Here is a 12,264-nt window from a genome sequence, read left to right as displayed (position 1 = left end):
TTTTCCTCCAGAACCTGTTCAAACCTTTTTTTTCCCCAAACACCACTATGCTAATGCTTTGACAATGTCCTCTAGCAACAGATTCCACAGCTAAATTATGTGCTGAGTAAGAAAGTACTTCCATTTTAAATCTGGATGTTAGTTTCATTTGTTTTATATTCTGCTTATAGCAAAGCATCCATTCATAGCATGTCCCCTTGTTTAAAAGCGTAAAATAATCTTTAAAAAAAAAAAAAAAGAGGGGTGAAACAGTAAGTAAACTCCCCACCCCCAGAGTCACTTCAAGCAAAAGGTTACAATGAATATGTACAAGGTATATTTGTATGCACTGCCTTCATTATAAGCAAGTATATACAGGATGCATGAGGTGTTTAAGTATAAGCCTAGAATTTTAGGCTCCAAAATATGCCTGAAAAGCTAAGCTAGGTTAATCTGCAGATCAGTGCTAAATTTTCATGGTTTGGTGGTTAAAAAACAAAAGGTTAGCTTATATGTGGATAGGCTTATACGAGAGTATATACGGCATTCCTTGTGGATATCCTGAACACAGACCTGTTTATGGTACTCCCAGACCAGAATTGCTTGCCCCTGCATTACAGATTAGTAACAGGTTTAAAATTTAATGTTCCAGTTTTCAGGACTCTTGAGGTGGAACCATCTAGTCCTAGTGACTTTTTACTCTAGTTTATTTGATCTTATATCCTCCATCATTAGATGTTTAATTGCTCAGAATCACTGCACCATTTCCTATCCTCAATTTTTCTCTTTAACCTTAACTTTAAAAATACTATAGGTATTCATCTTCAGTCTGAATGAAATTCATCAGGTATATAAAGCATTATCCATTATTCACAAAACACTAATAAATTGGAATGGCTCACTGCATCTTTACATTTCCATGTTCCACAAAGAACCACCAGATCTGCCAACAATGGCTTCTTACTGGTACCATCACCCAAATTGGCACACTTGAATTCAGTGCGTGAGCGAGCACTTTCCATTGCTGGCCCACTGTTCCGGAACTCCCTTCCACAAGAGCTATGACTTGAGCCAAACATGCAAACATTTAAAAAAAGGCATTAACAGGCCTTCCGTTAAGAATCGCCAGATATTGAGCTCCCAATTTTGTTTTACAAAGTTTTTTAGCCTTTAAGATTATAGAAATGTGGTTTACCATATTTTATTTTTTTATAACTGTTGTATCTTTTGTCTTTTATTGCTGTTTTATTTGCTCTTATTGTATTTGATTGAATATTCTTTAATTGGATGTTTTAAATGCCTAAAGAGAAATGATTAGTTAATTTATACACTGATGTGATACTTTATTTTGAACATTGGTATAAAAACCAATAAAGGTAAAGATGCAGATTTTCACTTATATTCTGCTTTTAGTGATGCTTAAAGCAAATTTCATGCAGGTTATGTAGATATTTCCCTATCCCTGAGAGATTTCAATCTAAGGGCCTCATTTACTAAACATTTTTCTCATAGATACAGAATGGGAAAAAATTCTTAATAAAGTCAGGCCCTGAGGCAACGGAGGGCAGAGTGACTTGCCCGAGGTCACAAGGAGTATCAGCAGGATTTGAACCCTGGCTTCCCTGGTTCACAGCTTGCTGCTTCACTTTTCCTAAAACATGGCATAAAGGCTGTTAAGAACATGGTCACAAAAGGCTAGCTACAGACTATCGAACATGAAAAGAATAGAATAGGTAATTGCTCACATAACTGTTCCAAATAAATAGGAATGCAATAAGCTATTGCTTGTATAACTATCATAGGATGCTTGTGCTTTCTAGTAAAGTCATCATGGTGGAGGTTGTGTGTGTACCACATCACTACTTGTATTTTAAAAAAATCTTTAAAACTGGTGTAAAAACACCCAACAGGAGTTCACTATATTGATAAATAATTACACAAAATTTCTCCAACTAGCAGCTACAAAATCAAGTGAGTGGACTGACAAGAATGCTCTTCCCATATCAAGAAAATAAGTTAAACCCAACGGCAAAAAAAAATTCCAGCAATATTTTTCACTAAGGGAACTTCATCTTGGATTCCTTTTCTATGTAACTATAGAACATGAAAACCAACAGAAATGGATCCTAGGAGTATGGTATAGTTAGACAACTCCAAGAAGGCATGTTTGTGGCATAGACAGTCCAAACCTAGGATGGTGATAGACCACATATGAAAGGTAGTTGCAAACACATATACTGCCATGGACCCAACATGGGAAAGTGGAGGTAACCAAGCATTGTGTTAACAATGGAGGGTGGTCTATGAGTTTTCCCTCATGCCAAAGTGGAAAAAAAAAAAGATTGCTTAATGCCATATAACCTAGTAGACCTTCTTAAGCACAGATCAAAGCTATTTATGAGCTACCAATCTATAGCTCTGATAAGCCCGCACAGCAACAGGAATATTGGAATAAGTAATAAACCTTGGTGCCGAGTTAAGCTTAGAGAAGATCTTGGCCCATATGTTCCAAGATGAACATCTCCAGTAGGCAGCAACCACATTTGACTTAGCCAATACAGAACCAGATACTTATCATTGAGCTTTACCAATTTTTGGTTACTAGACATATGGGGGAAAAACCACAAAGACCTATCCCACAATGAAAACAGGGCTGCTAGTCTGTCTCCTGATCTTTTCCTGAAGCAGAACACTAGTACCTTCTGGATCAGGACTATTACAATTTAATACAATGCAGGTAGTTTCTAGTTAAGATAGATCATGTTACTACATTCTGATCCATGGACCACTTGTGGAGGTCCAGCAGGCAGCTAGTAGGATGTTTTCTACCATGTAAGTGGTACTTAGAATATCTATGAGGGTCCAACCTCACCTCCTTGGCTGATTCCAACACAAGAAAATCAATTTCTCCCAGCTCACCAGATTTCTAAGGCTTTTAATACATTTACATGCAGTTGTATTACATGAGATGCCACATCAATATGAATCACATTATGGTGTTCTTACTCTGATCATGTGTGATTTTGGTACAAACTGCACTTAACAGAAGCTAAATGATTAGGGCTAAGTATCAGAAATGATTCAAGAATATTTGCCTAAACCTGAACAGCAGTCTGATTCTTCCATCTTTGCCTGAAGCTTGCTTCATCTAGCTATACATAGAGGAATATATGCAACCCTAGCCTCTGAAGGCATAATGCAATGAGTGCTAAACACTTGTTATACTGGCATGGTAAAGATGACAGGATCAAGAGAAACAAATAAAACAAGCCCAGACTGAACACTAAAATGGCAACAGTCCCTCTCCTAGAAGGAGAGAGGGAAAGGAAACTAAAGGCCAGCAGGTATGTGGCACACAAGAGCATTAAAAAAAAAAAAATCAGCCTAAAGCTGTCCCGACTTTTTGCAGATCACATATCACAGCCATATAGCCAGGGAATGAAAATTTTTCTGTGAGTGGCATCCTAAGGTTCCTGGCAGGACAGCATAATGAAGCATGAAAACAGAGTGAATTGCACTTGAGTTGGAAGTGATGAGTGCAGGAGTAGCAAGGACTACACACTCATGGTAAGAAAAGCAATTTCAGCCACCCCTTCCCAAAAGAAACTGGGAGGGTACAGTATGCGGCAGTGCATCTCATCCCTAGCAAGTTAGTCCTAGAATTTCCCCCTCCCCCCCCCCCCCCAAACTACCAGCAGTAAGCTACTGGTCTCAAAGTGTTAAAAGCCCACACAAATTTTGTAGACATTCTATTCTGCTCACCTAGTTGCTTGACTCAACATTTTATTTGGCGACAGTATACAATACCTGGCTCTGCTTCTGTTTTTGGTGTTACTTTTTCTTCCCTTGAAATGCTCATTTCTGTCATTTGCTGCGTTACAGGCAAGGCGGCCACAGGCACATTTCTGTTTGCAATTAGAAACAGCAAACAATTCACTAGTTTCATTTGCAACATTAAACACTAATCACTAACTAAATTAGCAAACATTGTCTTCAATTACATCTATGGGAGGCCCTAGCTGCCATAGCATGTCTTGAAAGTAAAATGAAATGGTGGTGAAAAATACTACTTTGCTAATAAGATAGTTTACAATTCTAGCAATCCTGCAATGGTGAGGGAGGGGGCAAGTTGTGAAAAGTGATAAACAGCTAAAGATCAAAACCAAACCAGCATGCAGTAGTTTCCATATGAAAAGTGATTCGTGTATATGGCTCACAAGATTTCAGTCATGGAAAATAGCCTTTCTATACCTATTTTCTACCTACTGGAGTAGAAAAAGCTGGTCATAGCTTTTATCTGAACACCAACTGCCACTGCCAAAGTCTCACTAGCTTTCTATAACATCTACCACTTTAGTGAAACATTTTCTATGCCTTACCTTGATTTGTCAGATGTGCTGCCAGCAGCACCTTCACAGTTGCTTAAGCTAGCATCTACTCTCTGCACAGATGAAGGATCTGAGGTAGGGCTGTTTGTACCACTGGCTGTTCCTATGCAATAGGAAATTGAAGACCACTTACTAACACTGCATTACATGTCTCCATATTTGATTTATGCAATCAGTATGAACTAGCTAAAAATAAAGTTAATATTCTGATGCAGTTAATTCTCAAGTTTTACATCCAGGATTGTGACACTACCCATTTTAAGTTTTTGCTAGTTGGTGACTGAGATAGTCGTGTTAAGACCTATTCAAGAGGGACTAAACTAGTTTTCATACAATCAAATGGCTAGTGATGGTAAGTATGGTCACTGCCAAACTGAAGGTAATAAAGTACTACAATCCTATGCCAATCAGCCTCCTTTATGGAAAATTTAAATAGTCTAACTGTCCTAAAAAGTCACAAAACCAGAAAAAAAAATTAAAGCTAAAACAGGGATGTTCTTTATGGAGATGAACAGAAAATAAGGAGGCCAATGAAGTATATTTTAAGGTGTTTCTCCCTGAAGTCCCAAAAAACTCCCCTACCAATGAAATGCACAGCAGTCTTGTTCCATGTGTGCTATTCATAAGTTACATTTTTGTTGGTAGATTTTAACTGGCTTTTAATGAAAAATGTTGAAAATGACTGGACATGCAATTTGGGGGCCTGATTTATTAAGCCCATTTCCCCATAGACAGAATAAAAAAATCCCACCCCTCAGTAAATCTGGTCCTAAATGAGATTTTATATAATCTTAAAAAAAAAAAAGTTACCATGGTCAAAAGGTTGAGTAATGCAAATAAGACTTAAAAAGCACAATTTACAGACCAATATATCCAGCAATACCTTTTCTATTACATCTTTCAATCTTCAACCAAATGACTCATTTCCACATCTCTGCATGTCAGCTGATCTTACACTACACACCTTGCCAAATATGAACTTACCCATTGGGCTGATTCTGCCACTATTTTGTTGCCTCTGAAGATGTTCTTTGTAGCAAACTGAACACATTCCATTTGTTCTAGGATTCCCATAAAACCCACATCCTGTGTTACAGAGCATAGGCCCTGGGGTCTGGTTTGTCTCCTGAGCCATACTGGTACTATAAATAAAAAAACAGAAGAAAATCTACATTAGTGGCTGGCATATCACCAAAATCAATCACTGACCTTCTTTTGTACAATATAGTCCTTGGTATCTTTGTTCTAGAAAGAAATGATATCATTCCTAACAGGCCCCAGCTGTGTATCAAATGGTTTCAGTGGTGAATATTGATATTTTGTACATCTATTTCTGCAGGCCTTAGAGTTTAAGAATTTCATTGTCACAGGATGAAATTATAGCAACTTTAGATCAGTGAGTATCCTAAATAGAATCACTTCTCATTAAACACTGAATATTGCATCAGTTATTAGACTATTTTCTATTCCAGAAGTCACAAATTCATTCCTATTAACAGTTAGTGTTATTCATTCATCATCCAAATTGTCACAATCTGACAACTGACCTCTGTTCAAACTATGGTTGAAAGCTCAGGCACCACCTCAAAAAAAGTCAATTATAAGTTTTGTTGGGACACAGGAGACTACCAGGGCCTGTACAAACACTGACAAAGGAGTAGCTAATGCCAATTTCCATTTCCTAAATAAAAGACTTATATGCTCTTAGCTGTCAAAGCTGAAGTTCTACAAAGTCTCCTTGGCCTGTAACCTGATAAGCTGAATGACAACATATGGAGCAGCATTTCAAGACTGGTATTTATCACCAAATCAGTTCCATTTGTAATTCAATTCTTAAGAATCTGCATGGGCCAACCATGGGCTCAGCAAGTTTGGATCCCCTGTCCAATGGAAACAGAACACTAGATGGGGCATGCTCTGGCCTGTGGAAGGGAAAGTTGTTGCTACAGTAGTGGCCTGCTTACTACAGAAGGATATTGGCATGTCTCTCCACTTTTGAAAGGTTACATTGTGTCACTCAGGCATCCCCTAAGCAGCATTCTAGTAGTATGGAAGGAAGATGAAGGAGCAATAAGAATTAGAGCTCAGGTAAGATGCATTTTGTTTTTAAACCACCCGTTTTGAAAAGCTTTACAGAATTCCAGCTGAAAGTTGCATTACTCCAGAACTACCTGAAAACAGCAAATACACATAAGAGCATTCATTGTTTTCTCTAGCAGTGGTCACTTCAAAGAGTTTAACAAGTATGAAATATTTGATGGTCCAACAGGCAAACAATTGTGACCTGCTATAAGCTAAAAATTGGGCATGAACTCTTAAGTCAAGGTTAGTTTTAACTAAAGTTCTCAAAAAGTAGTAAGTGCATAATTTTTATGATATCCAACATGACTATCCATTTTATTGAAAAAGTTAATTTGTATATTTGCCTATCTTTAAATTAAGATTGGACTGCAGCACTTAAAGACCAGAACTAAGAGTCCAACTAAGTATAATGGAACATGTCATCCAAAAAGGTCTCAATAAGAAAAAAAGCCCACCCGCAAGGTCCATCACAAACAAGGCACGTACTTCCCTTATATTTTAAATTCTAATCACCACAGTTTTATGAAGGATAAAGTAACCAAAAGAAAAATCTAAGTCAACTGTTCTCAGCTTACATTTCAATTCTAGCTCATGTGTAAACACAAATGACGTTTACCCAGGAAGGAGCTAGCTATGTTTTATATCCACCTTCAGGTACTTTTACTGAAATTGTTTTAGCCTTCCTTCAAAATTAACATATTGCCTTCATAACTCTGTATATAATACATTCCAACCAATGACAAAGATATGCACAACTCTACTTATTGTAAGAACAAGTTATTCTTCTCCAATGTTGATGACTTTGCTGAAAGCTAGTCACTTCCCCATTTGTCTGTGTGAAGTCCAAGATATCACCTACCACTTCCTTTAAGGGAAGGGCACAGGCATGACAAACACTGCAGGTTAAGCCTTAACTTAATTTTAGAATTCCATATCCAACACTTCCTACCAGCTGAAAGATATTGATCAGTAGAGAAAAAAATATGAAAATTAGTATACTTGCACTGAATGCATGCATTTGACAATCTTGAAGATATCTTTGGGGCTTGCTATACACTAACAAGGAGATGATCTTTAAAAAAAAAAAAATTCACATCTTTAGTAGTTTACCCCATTATAGAAAGCTAGCTTGTAATACCATCACATGTATCCTTGCTTCAATGTTTCTCAGAAGCTTAGGTCACATGGGCGGGTGCATTGGCTTCCGCCTGTCACAAGGCTGCAATGTGACAGGCTAAGCCAGAGACTCAGACATACAAAACCTTGTCAACAGGGGCCTCTGAAATCAGCTTCTATTTATAGCTCAGATGCTACCAACTCCTAAAGAGCCCATTAAATTAAAGCAGAACACACAAACCTATTCTAAGAGGAAAGGCAACCTGTCTAGTTTTCCTTGTGTGAAAGGCGTTAAAACAATCTGTAAAGCTCCCACACTTTAATCTTCTTAAACAAAGCTCTGTTCACTTAGCATGAAGAAGCAGAACAGCTGGAGATGATAGGAGGCCGAAGATGAAATGGCAGCTGTTAAGGTCTTTAAACACAAACCTTTACTGGAAAGGCATATAAAACTTATGTGGGGCCCACATACGGTATCCTAAAAGCGTATCACAAAACACTCCTGTACTTTAGGGCAACTTTTAACAGCCAGGGCACTGGAAGCGATACCGCTTGCTCTCGTGAAAGATTGCTTTACGTTCGGCATAGCAACTCGATTGCTTCAAACAATCCAGCCTCAACTGGTCAGACAAGTTAAACAAGTACGCAAGGGGTTCGTAACTGCTTCACATGGATAGCCAGCCTCTGAATGCATCAGTCTTGCAGATTACAGTTAACTTTGCAATCACTATTGCAGTTCTTCCTTATCGGGAACGAATTATGTATCTGCCCTAGAACAACTTACATGATCGGTGGAGGTGAGACTCCAGCCTAAACCAGTATTAAAAACGATGCGAATTACGATGGGTGGAATTGGCCGAGTGATCCACCATCACATTCATTAAAAAAAAAAAAAAAAAAAAAGTCGTCATAAGCCCATCTCTGCCACAGAGAAAACAAAACACTGGGGGGGGGGGAGAAGAGTCAGCCAGGGGCTGATTCGGAAAAATAAATCCTAAAATGGTATACGAGAGGACAAGCCAATAGCGAAAACAATCCGGTAGGTAAAACGTGGCTCAAATCAGGGCTAACAAAACCAGCGAGAGCGGAACAAAGGCCAGAGAGCAGGAAAACCGCTGCAGTAATAAAGAGGGGGGGGGGGGGGCGGAAATTCTCTTATAATTAGCAACGTCTTGCTCTGGCTAGCAGACAGTAACCAGCCGGCCACCGTCTTAACCCTCCCTCCTTCCTCCCCCCCCCCCCCCCTCACATAGGCCTCCAAAACCACCGAGTCACGCCGAGGAAAGGCCTTAGCCATCTCCCCCAGCCTCCCCCCCCCCCCCCCCCCGGAAACAGGGCAAGCACTATACATCCTCAACCTCGCTCACCTCTCCCACAGCCCGGCGGCAGCGGTAAAAGGGAGGGAGGGAGGGAGGGAGGGAGAACACGCCGCCGCCGCCACCTCAGCCAGGATCTCTTTGTTCTTTCCAATACTACCTCCCCTCCCAGCGCCTTCGCTTCCTGTTTGGCCAAAAAGGCAATCGGGAAGAGTTGGGGGGGGAGGGAGGAAGAGGAGGAGAATGGAAGAGGAAAACCCTGGCCACAAAGCGACTACCACCACCACCACCATGCTGCTACTACACCGGCTCCTCCTCTTCAACAGGGCTCCGTCGGACTTTAGCACGGACAAAGCACTTACAGGAAGCCAGGGGAACTCCATCCGGAGCCTGAACCCCCTCCATCCCCAAGGCAAAAGGGAGCCAAGCAAAAGCTTCCACCCTCCTTCCCCCACCAACATAAATACGAGACTCGGCGGCCTCCGCTCCACCGCCCCCACAAGTCCACGTTGTTTGCCTACTTGGAGGAAGGTTTGGGGGGTGGCGGGGAGGGGAGAGAAGGGGGGGTTTACTAGAACTAAAAACGCATCTATTTTCCTTCTTCCTGGGCCCCAGAAGACTTCCACAAAAAATAAAGCCAACATAAACTCAGACTCCTCCAGCCAGCAAAGAACGAGCCACTTTCAGAAGCCTTTCACTTAACCCACCCACCTCCTCCCTCCTCACACATATACCTTCTCTTCCCCCCCCCCCCCCCCGATACTGGGAATTCACCGGTATATAAAGCAACTTACGTGTCTCACAGTACGTCGAAAATCAAATCCAACAAAGAAAGAAAAAAAAACAAAAACCAACAAAATACCATAAAATAGAAAAACGAAACCCCCAAAACTAGAAGTGCCCGTCGACTGGGGGGCTCCTGGGGACTTTTCCGGGCTACCGCCTTTGTTCCTGCGCTGTCACTTCCTGGCGGGCTCCGCGCGCCAATCTCTCTCTCTCTCTCTCTGTCCCGCACTCGCCGGGCGCAGCCTTTTGTAACCCTCGGCCTCGGTCAGGCCTTGCGAACGGCGCTGCCACCGCACCGAACGTACGAGAATAGAGGCAAGGTCGCTACACCAGCGGCCGTTGACTGCTGCCTACGTCTCGTGCGCCGCACTTCGCCTCTCGCTGTGCCTCCCACTCCACCGACGGTCTCGTGCAGAAATCTTCTCGCGACTCTGTGCTTTTTCTGCCTCGGCAGGGAGTCGGATAAGGGCGGGCGGTCGGTCTGCGTGACGTCAGCGAAACTCTCCTCCCCGCTGCTCTATTTCAAAGCTTTGAATTTGAGGGTGGGGGCGGCCGTGGCCCCGCCCCCCTCTGGTGTTGCAACCTCTCTCTGGCGCCTCTTAAAGAAGCAGCGGACGAGGAAAAAAAGGGAACTGCGTCCGCTTAGGGACATTGAACAAGCGTCTGAAGTGATGCCACGTGCTTCGTGCACATGGCTTTGAAACTCAGGCAAACAAAACTAAATAAATAAATAAAAACCCTATCTAGGCTGTGTGTGTTTATGTGGCCTCCCTTTCCCAAATCACCACTGACTTTTCACAGGGGGAGGGGGGGAGCATTCTAAGCTATCCCTAAAATGGGGGTGCGGAGGGGTCTCCAGTTCCACCCCTGTTTTTAGCACCCCTAAAATATAAGGCAGGGAGGAGGTAAGACATTGAGGGGAGGGGGGCCTCAATGGGACAGGAATTCCCTAAAGTATAGGGAAGGGAAGGAAGGGGGCTCCATATTTTTCCTTCTCCTTGGATGGGGGGGGGGGTTTGCTGGCCCAAGAGGGATGGGAGGGTCACCCCACAATTCCTACCATCCTCAATGGGTTCGATGATCTCAAAAGTAAAGGGGGGGGGGGGGGTCAAATGGGGCAAAGGATGGAGGAAAAATAAAAAGGAGAGAGAGGGGTGAACACCCAAAAAAGTGGGAAAGGAAAAGAATACAACAGAACTAAGTTAAATATTCAGGACTAAGAAGAGCTGGGGAGAAGATGGAGGGGAGCAGAATACCCTGTCCACTGCCAGGCAAATTCCTCCACCTGGCCGGTGGACTTGGCACAGAAGTGCTCCGCTCTTACTCGGTTGCTTACCACGGCCAACGGGGCCCCATACTTCGAGCGCCACATCGCCTGCTTGGCAATGGACAGAAGAAAATTGACCAGGACGCTCCTCATATGCAGAGGCCCCATCCTGGCCTTGCACCTGTAGATCATGTGGTAAGGGGTAAAATTTAACCCAAAAATAATGTCTTCGTAAAGGAGAGGAAAGGAATCAACCCGGGACATTTCAGTCTCAGGTGGGTGACGTCCTCCTCCTGTCCACAAAAATGACAGGAAAGGTTTGCCCGGGTGAACTTGGCTAAGAACCTGCCAGTGGCCACGGGTCCGTGCACCAGCCTCCAGCTGCAGTCCCCTTCACATCTGGGAGTCAATCCCTTATAGAAAGAATCCCTTGTCTTCCCCTCCATGCCAACACTTCCCTCCAGGGCATCGGGACAGGAGCCGAGGGCGAGGCAGTGCACCATATGGGCCACCAGCAGATACGGTTCGGAAGACCACTAAGGGTGTTTCCCGCAGCCTGCTAAGACTGCGGACCCGAGGAGGTAGAGTGCAAGAGGGTTCACCATCCAGCAGCCTATGCCCTATCAGTTGGGCACCCAGCCCGTGGTGTCCTCTCAAGCAGTGCAGTGGTCACTTTCCAGATGGCCCTGGGAACCCAATCATACAGGCACTCCATAGAGGTGATCTGGACTTCTAATAGATCTCTAACCAAGCTGTGACCAGCTGGTATTTCATGGATGGCGCCCCAGCTCCTCCAAACCCAAAGTGAGGGGTTTGCCCAGGAGTCTCCAGGCCTTCAACACCTCCTTGTAGAATCCCAGCAGCTACGAGAGGGAACAAAGGGTGACTCCTCTTATGTCTATGACAAACAGCTGTCAGTCGTACTGCAGGCTGCTTACTATACATTGAATGCCTTGCACACTATTCAGTGTGCATATGTAAAATAAATACTTTTTTTGTTGTCACATTGTTATTGTCCAGTATATTGTATGCCGCACATTTCTTTTGCTGTGATTTTCTCTATATGTGCGTGCTGTTTACTCCGCCCTTTCTCTGTGCTATCGGAGAAAGTAAGCTGCCGGGGGGGGGGGGGGGGGGGGGGAGGGCACCATCACGGAGCAGGGCCTATGTACAGAAATCTCTGCGGGACCTGGAGGCAGAAGGTGTGCATCTTACTCCTAAGGCACATAAGCCCCTATTATCTCTCTCTAAGGGGGAGAAACAGGACTCCCACAGAGACCTAGTGCTTCTTACTCCACCAGAAAACCTCCAACAGCTTTATCTGGGTGCG

General features: G+C 43.0%; 1 protein-coding gene across 5 annotated transcripts in view; it reads right to left on the bottom strand.

Annotated features, from left to right (window-relative positions):
* The window catches only part of ZFAND5 (zinc finger AN1-type containing 5), a 32,228-nt gene extending 22,023 nt beyond the window's left edge, over positions 1 to 10,205 (bottom strand). The window contains exons 1-4 of one of the 5 annotated variants that reach the window (XM_029612417.1): positions 10,022 to 10,205; positions 5,352 to 5,509; positions 4,359 to 4,470; positions 3,787 to 3,884 (exon numbers count right to left, since the gene is read on the bottom strand). In XM_029612417.1, coding sequence (XP_029468277.1) covers positions 3,787 to 3,884; positions 4,359 to 4,470; positions 5,352 to 5,502 — 361 coding nt within the window. In that variant the 5' untranslated portion in view covers positions 5,503 to 5,509; positions 10,022 to 10,205. Of the gene's footprint in view, positions 1 to 3,786; positions 3,885 to 4,358; positions 4,471 to 5,351; positions 5,510 to 8,349; positions 8,678 to 8,932; positions 9,135 to 9,675 lie in introns of those variants that run through there. The other 4 variants (XM_029612404.1, XM_029612396.1, XM_029612386.1 and 1 more) reach the window with 4 other exon arrangements.
* Positions 10,206 to 12,264: the final 2,059 nt, after the last annotated feature.

The sequence above is a fragment of the Rhinatrema bivittatum genome, chromosome 1 (genome assembly GCF_901001135.1).
Source record: "Rhinatrema bivittatum chromosome 1, aRhiBiv1.1, whole genome shotgun sequence".
In the NCBI taxonomy this organism is placed as follows: domain Eukaryota; kingdom Metazoa; phylum Chordata; class Amphibia; order Gymnophiona; family Rhinatrematidae; genus Rhinatrema; species Rhinatrema bivittatum.
Note: the sequence above shows the minus strand (reverse complement) of the source record. Positions and strands in the feature narration are given on the sequence as shown.